The following is a 15,792-nucleotide window of genomic DNA, read 5'->3' as shown; positions in this document are numbered from 1 at the left end:
CAACTTTGGAGAAAAAAAATGATAGGTCCGAAATGTACACATTTTTCATTGTCTCCTGTACTTCTCACAATACCTTTCTTCTTTCCCTTTAAAGGAAAAGTGGAATAGGCACTACTACTAGAATTTTCAACACCAATTTGATTTTAAGAATTCCCAGATAAGCATTCTGCAATACAACCAGTAAATTTGGAAACTGGCACTTAGCTGCTGCAGGGTTAAGAATGGGGACCTATCCTAGGTGAAATGATGACCTATCCTAGGTGAAATGATGCAAAGCAACCAGTGAGGCAGGAACAAATTTGCCAGCAGTGGGCAGTTGATAAATGCTCAGCAACAGACAAATTAGCTGGGTTTTGTTTCTAATGTGAAAATATAAAGATGATCTTTATATATTTAACTGAGCAGTAGATACCTATTAAAAACAAAGGCATGGAACGGTTAGAACTTTCAATTGTGGATTATTTGGTAAATGAAAACCTTGTAGGCAAAATAATATGGTTGCATGAAGTAATATTTTAATCTCAAAAAGAATTAGCTTTTCTACACATATTTCTAGACCTGAAAATGAAAAGTACTTTGCAGGCTAAACTAGTAGTTAATTCTAGGAGATTATTAAAACTTCTTCAGCTTTCTTAGAGACTAAAGGCACAGACAATGTTGCAGTCATATTCAAAGCTAAGCTGTAGCTTAAATCCACTGAATTCTTAGGTTGCTTTGCTCTGTCCATCTCTGCCTAGGGTTGCGGCTGTGTGACTCAACCTTAAACATAGTTTGCTGAAGTCCAAGACAATAGTATTTGCTAAGCATGAATTGAAATGGGATTTAACTGGAATGCAATTTTTACACGACATTTTAGAACTGCAAACCAAATTGGAATTTTTGAAAGGTATATAATTTAGAAGATTTAGTTTTTCCCAATGTCTGATTTTTAAAAAAAATGAAAGTAGAATATACAGCCTGGACAGAAAAGCTGTATTTTATCCAACATGGTATCATATATTTCAAGGTGAAATGCAGAATATAATGCTAATCAATCTTCTCTGAACAGAAAGTTTGAAGGAATTCAATGGAGCTTACTTGTCTTTCCAAAAGTCCTGGTTCACCCTATACCTTAAACTGAATTTTTAGGAAAAGAGAATTTACCCCATTCATTTGAAGTCAATGATTTCATGTAGTTACAAATTTTGATGTGATTAGAACAAATTGGACTTGTTTTTTTCTTGCTATTCTGATTGCAGTGTGATTAAAATATTAGAAGTGTTATTTTCTTCTATAATTAATAACACTATTAAATATGAAAATATTACAAGCGTAAGTGATAAATTTAGTAAAATGCGACTTAAGGAAAAATAGGCCATTGCTAATAAACATTCAGAAAAAACTTGCAATTTTTGGAAAAATAGACTTACTATAATAATGTAATTGAGACATTATCTAGAGGTTTTCTCCCAGCCTGACAAATCATGTTTTGCTGCAGTTACTGATTCAAATAAAAAATATTGTAAATATATTATATGGCAGGAACGCCTTTAAAAGGATTTGTAAGCTCTACCATTAAATAGTTGAGCATACTAAGCATATGGATTTTTAATGTAAATAAATCCTAGCAGTGTGTTTAACAGGATTTACTCCCAATGATTAAGAAGGGTCTATGACAATTTGCCATGGTGAACTCATCACGATAACTTGCCATAATCAACTTGCTGCAGGACAACTCACTGCGACCCAAGAGTTACACTAATATCAAAGAAATAGTGGAATAGAATCATTAAAGAAAGGATGCAAAAGGAGAAACAATGAAATATGAGCGGCAAAAATTAAAATATTTTTATTTATTTTAAATAATTAAATAGAATTGTTACATTGTCCTTTGATATTAGTGTTAACTCTTGTCCTGCAGTGAGTTGACAGTGGCGAATTGGCCATGGTGAGTTGGCTGTGGCAAATTGTCCCATTTCAGATTAAGTAAGTAATGCAAAGTTTTATATTATGGTCCAAGGTCAATAAGCCTTCTTTTAAAGTAATCATACAGGTAGTCCTCACTTATGACCACAATTGAATGTTGCTTAGGACCAAAATTTATGTTGCTAAGCAAGTCAGATAAGTGAATTTTGCTCCCATTTTATGACCTTTCTTGCCACAGTTGTTAAGTGAATCACTGCAGTTGTTAGTAACTGTTGTTGAGTGAATCTGGCTACTCCATTAACTTTGCTTGTCAGAAGATCACAAAAGGTGATCACATGACCCTGGGACACTGTAGCTATCATAAATATATGCCAGTTGCCAAATGTCTGAATTTTGATCACATGACCATGGGGGTGGCTGATGCAACGTTGTAAGTGTGAAAAAATTGTCAAAAATCACTTTTTTTCATTGCTGTTGTAACTTTGAATGGTCATTAAATAAATGGTTATAAATCTACCCATATAGGATTGCATTTGCCATTGCCAAAAGAGCTGGTACCATAAACAGCATCTTAGTGTAGTCTTAATGGTATTACTTGTAGCAAGCAAGATTAAAATATTGTTTTTAAATTGTATTTTCATTGCCTACATAGGTACTCAGTATGCATTTTTCACAGAAAGACAACTGCAATCTACTGCTAAACTTCAAAATGTAAGTTTGAATGACTGAATAACAGGAAACAGATTTCTCCCCAAAGTGATGACTACAGCTACTACTGTAATACTTCATTCTTATCTCCAAAAACTTACTTCTGTTCTTTTCTATCCTCCTTCCTGCTGTTGCTCAAAGACTGACTACAGAGCTTGCTTAGTCCACCTAGGCTGCCCCTCCATCTCTCCCCACCTTTTTCCTCTACAGTTTTTTTTGGTGGTTTTGTTACCGTCCCTCGTCCCATTTTCATTACCTTTTTCAGGCTGCCTGTTTCTGGGTTTTATTTGAATGGTACCGTTTTGGCTGTATAAGCAACAACAGGCAAAAGACTTCTTCAGATGCACGTCACCTTAAACTCTGCCCAATTTTAGTTCCATGCTTGGATTAATTCAAGTTATAGTGTGGTGGTGCTATTGTGATTAGAATGCAATACTGCAAGATATTTCTGCTGACTGCCAGCTGCCAGCAGTTTGATTCTGGCCGTCTCAAGGTTGACTCAGCCTTCCATTCTTCCGAGGTCAATAAAACGAGGACCCAAATTGTTGGGGGCAATATCTGTAAACAGTTTAGAGAGGGCTGTAAAACGAATGTTAAGAGTTTACCGGACTGATGGCATCGGATGACTGACAAACAAAACAAATGGGAGAAGGAGGCCGGCGAGGCGGCTTGAACCACCAGGCGGAGGCGCTACAGCTCCGCCGGCTTCCCTGGACGGTTTGAGCGCCTCGCCGGGAGTTTCGCGACCGCTGGAGGGAGGTTCCTCCCCGCTGAGGGAGCAGATTGTGTGCCTGGTGCCCTGCCCTGGAGGCATCATGGAGCTGCGGACGGAGCTCTTAAAATCGATCTGGTACGCCTTCACGGCTTTGGACGCCGAGAAAAGCGGCAAAGTCTCCAAATCTCAGCTGAAAGTGAGTAAAAAGACCAAAAGAAAGAAAAAAAAAAGTCAGCAACCCGAAAGAGCCTCTGAGGCGCGGGCGGGAAGGGCGTTGAGTCCTGCTTGCCAAGGCGAGGAAGGCGGCGTGCTTGGCAAGAAGAACTCGCGGCCAGCTTTGCTTCTGCTAGCTTTGCTCCGGGGCGCGCATTTTGTGGGTTTGGAGGCGATCTGAGGGCAAAATCAGATTTATATTTTAAAAAAAAAACACCTCTTCAGGAAAAAAACGGGGGGAAATTAAGGTTGTATTTATTTATTTGGCTTTCGTGGAAACACCGTGGAATCCTGTCGTTTTGTAAAGATCCGTTGTTTTTCTTTTCAGTCGGGGCGAGAGATGTCAGTTGCAGAAATTAAGCCTTAGCTTCCATCCTGTTTTGCCTCCTTTGGTCCCCTAAAGCCTCGGTGAGGTGTTGTTGGGAAAAAAAAAATCTGGGTGTAAAGCGCAAATGTTTTTATGGTTCTATGGAAACTGGCTTTGATCAATCCTATGCAGAGCAACCGCGCTGCAAACATTGCTCGTTCTTTCTTTCTTTGACAGAAAGTATTCGTATTTGTTTCTTCCTCCCTCGGTGAGCGCCAAAAATGTTACATGGAAGTAATAACACTCTATTTTGTTTAAGGGAGGTGGGGGAGAAAAAGAAAATTTTCCTCTTGTATTATAACTTTCCAATAGTAGCAAAAGTGATGCTTCCATGTAAAATTTGGGAGTGGGGGGGGGAATGTCTTGTCAGGTGTGGGAAAAGAAGATGAGATGTAAATACATGCAAGAAAAGTAGGGCAAATAGAGCTCTAGTTTGATGCAAATGGGGCGACACCTTGTGAAATCAGCGCTAAGGAGATGCATCTAAATGATATAAAGTGGCTGTCTTTCCTTATTATTCTCTTACATAATGCAGCAGCTGAACCAATGGAAAATTGTTTGGTCATTCTGGACCATTTTCCACAGTGCCAAAAGAATGCAAGCAGTGTGCAGCTGCCCCAGTGTTTAGCACTCCAGAGAACTCCCACACTGCTGATCTTTGGAGTTACAAGGCGGTCTTGCAAGCTTTTGCACCCAAAGGACATGACATGTCAAATGTGCTTTTTCAGATGCAAAATGCTGTTTTAAAATGTCTACAGAAATTTGGTCTTGCATTGGAGTTTGCGATTGGGTTGTGCTTCTCTCCAAAGATTTTTGTTGCAACTTTCTCTAGTTAGATTTGACTAGGATTGCCAGAATGTGGCACTTGGGCAGATCCGAGAACAGAATCCTGAATGTGTTTTTGAGGGCCATCTTCAGTTTGTGTTTATTAGTCTTGCAGAGTTAAAGCAAGGCATGAAAGGGTGAGGCTTTAAAACCACCAATTCTGAGCCGTGGTTCCCATTACGTCATTGTTACTTCATGGAATAGTGCTGACAGGAATGATTTTGTATGCTTGTGTTAGCAAGCTAGCAATATCCATTCATTAATCTGAATGCTGTAAAGTAGGTATAACCATTTCAGATGTTGTAGTTGGAAGACTTACTTGATATTTTTGAGCCTGAAGTACAAACTCACTACATTATGTGACCTGATTTATTTTAGATTACATCTGTCTTTCTTATATCGTGGATATCTTAGTTATATGCTTTCCCAAATTATCTGTCCTCCATATGCTGAGGCCTAAATCATCGGTTGATATAGTGACCTGTGTCTGGTGTCTTCAGAAACATGGCTTGAACATTCATTGTGATTTATTTTATATAAAATGTAGAAACATTGCTAGAGTTATTAACAACAGATCAAACAATCTTTATTTTATTTGTAGGCAATGGAATTTCTTCTTTCAGGAAGTGTGTGCAATATATAGACCTATGTAAATATTTATAATAGTCATTGAGATGAGCAGGAATATTTTTAATCTAATATTTTTTTATTCACTATTGAAAACATTTTTTTAAAAAAATATTGTTTTATAGAATTAGAAACCAGGAGACTGTGTGTTCTAGAGCTGCCTTACACATGAAAGTCAGATGGATGACTTTGGGCCTGTCTCTCTCTCTCAGATTACAGTGTCAGGCTCAGGCAACAAGCCATTTTGGTCAAATTCCTGTCACAACCACTGGATCAACACTTGATTGATCTGGAAAATAAAAGCAGACCCTGCACTTGTAGGGAAATGCTAGGGGAAAAAATAGGTTAAATCCGAAATCCAAGTTGTAATTAACTTTTTCAGGAGATTATATGTAGGAAGCATGCATTTAAGTATAGAGCTCTTTAGGCAAGTTGCAATTAATATTTTAACAGTCCTCAGTGCTTCTCTTTTTCTTTTTTAAAATCAAAGAATATAAACAGATGCTGAGTTCTATCATCAAATAATATTTCTTTAAAAAAAAAGAAATTGCAGCGCGCAATACATGTTACATATCTCATGGCATCTTTCTGTTTCTTATTTATATGCTTTTACTGTTTTTATGAGGCCTGTACAGCAATTCAGAAGGTGCTAAAATGGAGTTATTCACTATAGATAAGGCTATCAATGGCTACTAGTTACGATGTGTGCCCTCCCTGAATTTGGGGAGAGTTTGCTTTTGCACACCAGCTGTTGAGGAATACAAATGGAGGCGGTGATGCACCCATGTTTTATTGCTAAATCTTAACTGCATGAGATTACATATCTAGCCTCTTTGTGGTGTGTTCCTTCTTAACATCGAAAAACTGTAGTGAGTGTCTCAGAGATGCTTCCTGTGGGGCACACATGACGTTTTTAAAGTCACCAGTAAGATTTTTCTTCCTGTTTTAGTTATAGAGGGCTCTTGCTTTTCCAGTTGTCAGTGCTTGCTTTTAGGTGTGCATATTTGCAGAAGTTCGTGTTTTGAAGCCCATCTCCATAGACTGTTGATGAGTTTGGAGAACCAGGGATGAAAATGATCAAGGAGTAAATATGGAGTTTTGTGATAGTTATAGTGGAATCACTCCTGCCCCATCTCTATCTGACTGCTTTTTTGCAACATTGAAAAAAATGGTTTGTATTTCTGCAGCATTCTTTTAATAATTAGAAATGGAGATAGTATTCCACAGGTGGGCATACCACAGACTTATATATAATATTGCCAGGTTTCTTTCTTATTTCTTTCCTCCAAAAACTGAAGAGGAAATTTTCGCTGGTAGTAGGAGGTAGCATATTAGACTAAGTAGCAGCAATCAATTTCTGCTAATTGTTGTCTGTTGTCTGTTGATAAATGATATTTTGTGACTGTAACAATCTTCTTGTGAATTGTCTATTTGACAGCTGTTTTGTGACAGCATCCAGATATACTGTCATAGTTTCAAATATGTCGACTGTCCCTAGAAATTTATCTGCTCATGGTACAGTAAATATGAAATTAATTGTATATTCTGCCAATGTGTCATCTGCTTGCACTGACCCATATATTTTAAAGTTCCCTGATTTTCAGAGATTTTTTGCTATTTCTGTAACCATCCAGAATTATTACCTGTTCCCACAATTTATATAACTTGAGAACATTATCTCCTAATTTGTTAGCACATCTGCCATGAAAATAATGTCAGATATTTGCCCACTCAGGATGGAAGAATGAGAGCTTTTCTTTGTGTTGGAATTAGTGAATGTGGCTTGAAGCATTTTCATGCAGACTCCAACTTAACATTCATTAATTTTCAGACGTTAGACTTGTACCTCTCCTACACTGCATATTTCCAGAATCCTATTCATTGTAAGAGTTTGACCAAGAGATTAAAAGCTTTTAAGGCTGAAGTTATAAGAAAATATTTAACATAAAAAGTACAATTGCATTCACAGCTATAATTTTCAATAGAAAAATGGGATTTGTAAGTGCAGAATGATTTTGTTGGCAGTATGTTTTGCATGTTGCAACAAGATACGACTTACTTGATCTGTTCTTTTTCTCTTTTCTAAATCATTTTACAGTCTGCATGTTTGAAGTTTCTGATTTAATCTATGAGTGCCAGGTAAAATATTTTACCTTGTAGCAAAATTATGATGGGAAAATTAAATATGGCTCTAAATTAATTCATGCTCTTTTCACATGCTTTAATGGACTGAATTAGAGTTAACACTTAATCTAAAAATATAGTTCATTGGGTCTGCTATAATTATGTTAATCTTTTTTAAAAAAAGCTTTTGAGGAGAATATAGAGCCCAGTTTGCATGAAATGATAACTCAGCTCTTTGAAATTGTGGCTTAATTTGAATGAGAAAGTCAGCAGATACATGTTGCCTAATTGGTTCCTCTTGCAGCAAGGCCCAGCTAAGTAAAACAGAAAATCTATCCACGGATGTCAAACTGGAGGCCTGTGGGCCTCATGCATCATGTGCAGCCCATGCCAGCTCCACAAATGGAAAAAACATCATGAAACGTCATGTGACAGCAACATGAGATGGCGAGTTTGACACCCGTGAATTAAACCTTGGCTTTAGATTTTCACATGCTGGGAAAGTAATGTGCACTGAGAACTCTTGTTTGGAATCTCCAGATTTAACAAACAGAGGCATGCTTTCTTCACTAATTTGTGTGCCCATTTTCTGTAGTGGTATCATTTTAAAAGAAGCAATGTCCTTTCTTCACTATCTCAGAGGGGAAGAATAAGATGCTTCTACTACCTGTTGTTTTAATAAGGACCTACAAGAATTAAGTGCCCTATTCGATTCAAACGATTATTAAACAAAACATTCCTGCTATTAACAGATAGCTAACTTCTTAATTTATATATTCATTTGAATTATTTATTATTTCAGAATAATAATTATTGTATTATTTATTTAACCATATTCTGAGTGCAAAGAATATTAGAAGTGAGTAGTCTAGCAGCTATAGGTAGTCCTCAACTTGTATCAGTTCATTTCGTGACAACGTTATTGAAAAAAGTGACTTATGACCGTTTTTCACAGTTACAATGTTTGCTTCATCCCCATGATCATGTGCTCAAAATTCAGATGCTTGGTAACTGGTTCATACTTATGACGATTGCAGTGTCCCGGGATCATGTGATCACCTTTTGTGACCTTCTGACAAGCAAAGTCAATGGGGAAGGCAGATTCACTTAACCACCAGGTTACTAACTTATCAACTGTAGTGATTCACGTAACAACTGTGGCAAGAAAGGTCATAAAAAGGGACAAAACTCACCTAACAAATTCTCACTTAACAACAGAAATTTTGAGGCTCAATTGTGGCCATAAGTCGAGGACTAGCTGTATTTGTAAAGTGTTGCAGTACAGTGGGGACTACAGTAATGTTTCCATATTTCATAATAAAGCATAAACTATAAAGCACTAAATAAATAAATAAAGCATAAGCCATAAAGCACTAAAAATATACTCAACTTCTATCAACCTTACAAGGTAGATCTGATAGGAAACACAACTCAAAGGGATGATTCTACGTTATTAAACCTTACATTAACCCTCTAGAAAGGGTTCTTCTGAGTTTCTTATCCCACCCCCAGTCCTGTTGCAGGCTACCTGATTGTTCCCTTGACTGTGTCTCTGTCCTGTCTCTCGAGGTTATTTTTACATGCCATTGCATATTCTCACTTTTTAAAACAAATCAGGAGCGAATCTGTTTTTCATTGCTTGGACTATTACAGAGGTGTGTTGCAAGAATAAGCATGTTTGAAGGATAAAATACAAGAGGAAAACTATATACGTCACTCTGAACATAATGGAGGAACTGTGGGACAAAAATAATACATCATACATACATACTTACATGTTGGTCTTTCTGAGCCATGGCCATATAGCACAAAGCCACATGTATCCATATGATTATAATTGATTATGATTATAATTTCAGGACTCTGCAGAAGTTAGAAATCTTATTGGGGAGAAGATAGAAATCTATTAAGCTGATATAAGTCTACCAATTAACAATCAAAGTGTTTGATAATCTTAAACTTGTGTTACTAACTCCACACTTTAAGTGTTGGCTTGAATCAATCAGTCAATAGAGCTTCTGAGTAGAAGTTGAAGTAAACTGATATTACAGAGTTGGTGATAGCAAAAGAAAATCTGCTTTGCTTAAAAATTTCAGCTTTACTATTTAATCTCAGCCTATGCTTTCACTGTTGATCTTATCTTTTGTGTTCCTCATTCCTCCTGCCCTTCAGTTTTGCGCAATAACCAATCACAGAGTAGAGAGGACAATATGAAGATAGAAGCAGCATTGTTCTGGATGAGCCATCCTTTGAGAATCTCATTAACAGTATTCTTTGTTAGGAGAATGTCCACAGATGTTAGCTTGGCTCAGTAGCTGATCATTGTTTGTGACTGTCACTGCTTGTAGCTCCCTCTCTTCACCCCAAATCTTTTTTTGCAACACTGAGAATTTAGGATGGTTTTTCAAAGTGTTCTAATTCTGGCACATTGCCTATTGCATGGTTTAGCATTCAGGAAGAGCTACCCATAACTCTCCAGATTAGGCTTCATTACATGCTGAGCTTCTCTCAACCTCAGGAGATTCTGCAGTTTTGCAGAAAATGTGGGGGAAGGTTTGTGTGGTCTGAAAATGGCTTCCTAGAACAAAGGCTCATGAAGATTTGATCTGTCAAGTTTGCCAGCAGATTTTAGTACCCAGATCAGAAGCAGCTTTAGCTTCCTGTTTAATTTTATGTGGGAACAGACGGAGACTGCAAGAGAAAGGTGTAATTCTAAAAGCCTGATCTGTCTTCATTCTAATAACACCTATGTATCAGTAGTCCTTCACAATAAAAGAGATCCTTCCCTCACCAAATGTAATACCTGCAAGTTCAACTGTGGCTCAATATTGAAAGTGCTCTTCTGGCAGACAAATAGGTATATTATTCCTTCATTTAAACTAACAGTAGCAAATGACTGAAAAAGGTTTAATTTGTAGAGCTGGTACTGGTTGTACACTGGAAGAACTTTAGTTTTTATAAAATTATAAATGTGCTGACCTACTTTTCATTGCAAACATAACCCCAAATGTGAACATGAAACATTCCTACATTCTCCAGGTAGTCCAATAATTTACAATAATTTAATGGTTATTAAGTCACTGCATTATTAAGCAAATCACATAGCTGTAAGTTTGAATCCAGATGATCTAATTTGCATTTTTGCTGTAAAGTGGGAAAAGAGTCACAAAACACATGATTATGCAACTAATCATAAATGGGAACTGGCTGCCAAGTGCCTGAAATGCAATCATGTGACCACAGAGATGGCATGGCTGTCATAATTTCGAGGATGGGTTGTAAGTAAATTTTTTTGATTTCACTGTGTTAAGCAACCAGATGTAAATCAAGGACTATCTATACTAAAGTGTGGTAGGTACTCTACTCAAATCCTGAAGTAGAAGATAGACTACTGGGAGTTCTGGTTTTCCCATGGAATGGAGATAAAATTTGATGGCTTACAAAATATGTTTCAGGTGTATAATCTATTTTATTTATTTGTATCCCACCTTTATTATGAAGAGGTGTGTTATACCTCTTAAGAATGTGCTAGGGAAATCACCCATTAGGTAGATAATTGTCAGCTTCTGTTGAGATCCTACTTATCTAGTCCTTAGCTGTTTACTTCCCAGTCTTTAGGGAGCTACCTGTAGTCCATGAAGGAACTGCTAGTGATCGGTTAATTTTATATTATTTATTTATTTAAATGACCATGATCTCTGAAGATTACTAAAACTTTCAAGATTTAGCCTTCTTTACTTTCAAGATTTCAGGCAGGACTAAAATCCGGTGAGACTTGGTGATCATGTCAAATTCCATCCATTTTAATCTTTTTATATTGCTATATGTGGTGTTAGGGTTCCATGAATGCCACCTCGGGCAGTTATATATCTCATGAGTAAATATGTATCTCATGGAATATGTACATGTGACATCAGTGCAGGTTAATGTAATAGCATTCCAAAACTTTTGTTGATGACATAGATAGTGGTTTGCAAAAAGAAAAAATGGGAAAACGTCTGATTTATTCAGAGTGGAAGTGGCTGTTCAGGTCGTCATGTAAAAGTCTTCCCTGTTCCCTGTTACTAACTGTTCCCATTGAATGGAAATGCTGTGGCATGAATTCTGCATGTGGTTGTCCCTCAACAATTATTCCGCTTTCAGGCATATTTATACCCTAATCTTCCTTCAAGGAGTTCTTTGTTCTGCATGCGATATGATCCTATTTTTCCTTACACCAACCACATGAGTTAAAATTCTTCTCATAATTTCCTTCTTCTCAACTTTGTGATAAATCTATAATGCTGATTATTGTTGATTCTGTTTCACAGTTATAGAATTCTGCTTGGGAAAGGATAGATGGCTAAACTGCACAATGTCCCTGTTGGCAGTTTGTGATGTTTTTATTACAGTATGGATTCCTCATTCCCCTACTTAAAATCCAAGCAGGGGTATCCTAGAGCCCAAGAATTCCCCAGCCAGCAAAGAATTCTGGGAGTTGAAGTCCTCTTGGCTTAAAGTGGCCAAGTTGGAGACCCCTGTCCTAGAGGCAGGGAGTCAAAAAAGTCAAAATGGGGATCATGACCATGCGATTGAAGTCCAGTCATTTTTTAATGTCCATTGAACATGCAACACACATAAAATGTGAGGACCTTGGTTGCACCATTGCAGAGATGGTCTCGACTATTTTTACTTCTGTGGACAATTCTAAATCCAGCACTTTGAAATCCTTATCAAGGTGGCACTTAAACTTTTGCGAAGGGGCAGTAAAAACAGTTTATATAAACTAAATTTATTGAAGATTTCTGAAGAATGTCTTTTATCCTGACAATAAAGTGGTACTTCTTCCCTTTGACTTACAAAACTTTGGAATCCTACCCCTTGTTCTTCAAAAAAAACAGCAACTTGTCACATTTTAGCATTTGAGGCAAACTTCTGGGTTGAAGCCAGAGGATTGCTCCAGACTTAGCAGTGTCTCAAAGCACCCCGGTCATTGGGAAGAAAAGTTGCTGGCATTCTCCTCTTGCATTAAATATTCCGCCTCGATTCATGCTGGCGCCAGTTTTACAGCCTGGTTCTATGCCACACAAAAGCCAAATATAATTCTTCATTCAGCCTAGAGAACAAGTCCAGTATGCTAAAGATCAGGAAATCGGCCAGAATGCTTATCTACCACCTGCCTGAAGCAATAGAATTAGATCCTTCTACCCTGCCCTTAGCATAATCAAATATGTGGAGGGATTTTCTCTGAGATTCAGAATTAGCATTTTTTAAAACACTCCTTATTCACAATGGACATTGGATACAAATCAGGATCGATGATGATTCTATCTATTCAATCATGTCCAAATCTCTTAATTAATGCAGTTTGTCACTGATGCAAAGTAGATGCTATGGTCTTTATTTCTCTCTAATAAGTGGCGGAAAAACAGGATAAAGGAAGCTGGGTGAGAAGCTGTGCACTAGCTCTATCCCAGATGCCTGTAGACCAATACCACAACCTGTATTTCAAAGATTCACACAATACTAAAGGAAGCCTGTAAAAGTTTTGATTGATATTTGTTTAATATGGTTTTGTCTGATTTGGGAATTTGAAAAATAGAATTTCTGGTTGCTTGGAAATTTTGTTAAGTGTGTGTGAGTAGATCCTTGCTGTAAGCCAGTATTGAATTAATAAGAGTCTTGTCTGTTTTTCTCTACTTTTTTTCCTTTCAACTATATTTTCCCAAACTATTGTGTTTCCTTTTACATCTTTTTCTATTTCCTTCCAGCTTTTCCAAGTTTAGACTTCTCTAGTAAGTTATATCTTCACATAATGTGTCCAAAAACAGTAATTTGAATTGGTTAACTTGTGCCTTGACTGATGACTCAATTAATTTCTTAAGTGATCCATTTTGCTTTCCTAGCTGCCTATGGTATTCCCAGGAGTTTTCAACAACAAAGTTGAAAGCATCAGTACTCTTCCCGGCGCACTTCTTCAGTGTCCAACTTTTGCTTTCATAGAATGCCACAGGGAAAACAATTGTCTGCAGAGTTATAGCTTTCAGGGCACATCATGGCATGTGAACAAATTTTCATGGCTTGCTCTACCAGGTGCTAGTCTGAAGTCTGTTTGACTGCTTAATCCTTTACAGTTGACAGTGGAGCCTAAAAGGCAGAAACTGTCTGTCTCTTCCATATCTTTCTCTTCAATTCTAAGGCTGATTGTTCTACCTGTGGTCATTTCTGGCTTTCTCAGTTATCCGGTGTGAATCAAAAATAATATCTCTTATTCTTTGGCCTTTTCTAAAACCAGTTTGAGCATCTGGGGTTTCCTTTTCCTTTTAGGATTCTAACCTGCATCGAATTGTTTCATTAGCACGTGAAATTAAGGATATTGTACAATAGTTTGTTTTTTTTAAATTTGATTTATATGCCGCCCTTCTCCGGAGACTCAGGGCGGCTTACAATGCGTTAAGCAATGCGTTAAGCAATGTGTTTGCACACACTGTTAACTGTCCTTTCTTTGTATTGGTATATTGATTGTCCTCTTCGGAGATATTAGTCACTGTTATCCTCCAGGTTTGTTGGCATAATTTAACTAGAATGTTTGCTGATTTTTTATCCATTGCTTGCCATATTTCTGTAGATTTTTTATCAATTCCCATAGCCTTCTATCTTGGTAAACAACTGTATACTGATCTAACGTCATCTTCTAATACTAGAGGATCTTGTAAGTAAGGAATATATCAAATGTATCTTATTTGCTAATAATTCTATTCTGTAGAATTTTAATATATTCCTTCTATCATTGTTTGGCTGTTTTTAAATAATTTATTGCCTGTCATTTGGTGTCCTTTAGCATACCAATTTGTGGTTGGAACCTCCTGAGTTTGGAGATCTTTTGGAAAACTTTCCTTGGTTTTTTTTGTGTGTGTGTGTCTGGCTTTCATCTTTAATATGTATATAACATATGCAATATAACATATGTTGTTATATTGCTTCTTTTTCTTCTAACAGCTCTATAATATGCTTTGTTAAGTGCCTTCCTGAGATATTTGTCTTTCTTGGCTTTGACTACTCTTTTCTTCTTGGCAGTTTCCATTGTTTGTTCTGATACCCAGTTTGCTTTATTCTGTTTCTTGGGCTTTGGCAGTCTTCTTTCCATACTCATCCTAAGCACAACTTTGATTTTATTTCATATTTCCTCTGGTTCCCTATCAATGAGGTACAGGAATTTAAAATTGAATACAGAAATAGCCTTGAAGAAAGCATGCAACAGCCATTACAAAAACATCAGCTTAACTCAGAAAGATATAAACGGTGAGAAAGAAACTCAAGATCATCTCGCTTTGACTCTCTTTGGTATAAGTGGGAGGGAGAGAGAAATTCTGTATGGTAGTCCTTGGGTTGTGGCCATTCTTTCAGAATCATTTGAAATTATAATTGCACAGAATGAATAGTAGTTACAACTGGTCATCTGAGTTCCAGCCATTCAGTGTCCCTCACAGTCATGTGATCAGAAATTAGATGCTTGGCTGCCCATGTGCATTTATGACTGGGTGCACATCAATTTCCTCACTCTTCTATCTCCTCCCATCACTGCCCTTTTGGCTCAGAGAGGATGCATGAAAGTGCATTAGTGGACAGGGAAGGTGTGTGGGTGGCCAGCAAGGCACAGCACAAGTGCAGAGGAGAGGACTGCAGATGAGGGAAGGATGAGACTTACCCAAGCCATTTGTGACCTTCTCTGCCAGCTTCTCCATTGACTTTGCTTGTGGGAAGTCAGCAGGGATAGTCACAAATCACAATCACATGACCATAGGATGATGCAACTTTTGTAAGACTGGTTGCCAACTGCCCAGATTAGTAACACGTGACTGTGGCAGTATTGCGTCAGCCAGAACTTTGAGGATCAGTCATAACCACCACACAAAGTTACAATTGTTGTAGTAACTTTAAACAGTGGCTGAATGACTGGTCATTAACTGAGGACTACTTATATTTGAAGACCATATTAGCAATAAGGAACTGATGAATTGGCAGAATCCCATGATAAATTATTCTCTTGCTATATTTCAGTTTTCTAGAAGATCATACAAATCAACTATGTTTTCCTCCTTACAGTTTCCAATGTTGGCATTCCAGTCTCCCATTACAAGCAGCACAACTTGCCTGCACATTTTTATTTATTTTGGATTGAACTTGACCATAAAACATGTCAACCGTTCTTTTTCTGAATCAGGGGTTGAAGTGTAACCATGGATAACCCTCACATTAAAGAGCAACATAGGAATATAATGTGCCAATTAAATGCTAAGAAGAAGCTGTTCCACAGTACAGAGCTATA

The 15,792-nt window shown here is 37.3% G+C and overlaps 1 protein-coding gene across 1 annotated transcript in view; it reads left to right on the top strand.

Moving 5' to 3' along the window:
* Positions 1-59: 59 nt before the first annotated feature.
* DEF6 (DEF6 guanine nucleotide exchange factor) overlaps positions 60-15,792 on the top strand; it is a 58,797-nt gene continuing 43,064 nt past the window's right edge. Inside the window, exon 1 of the mRNA XM_034414585.3 lies at positions 60-3,524. Within this exon, the coding sequence (XP_034270476.2) occupies positions 3,429-3,524 (96 nt within the window). The 5' untranslated portion in view covers positions 60-3,428. The remainder of the gene's footprint in view (positions 3,525-15,792) is intronic.

This window comes from Pantherophis guttatus, chromosome 3, assembly GCF_059756535.1.
Source record: "Pantherophis guttatus breed Tessera chromosome 3, ASM5975653v1, whole genome shotgun sequence".
Classification (NCBI taxonomy): domain Eukaryota; kingdom Metazoa; phylum Chordata; class Lepidosauria; order Squamata; family Colubridae; genus Pantherophis; species Pantherophis guttatus.
This window is presented reverse-complemented; position numbering and strand designations above follow the sequence as displayed.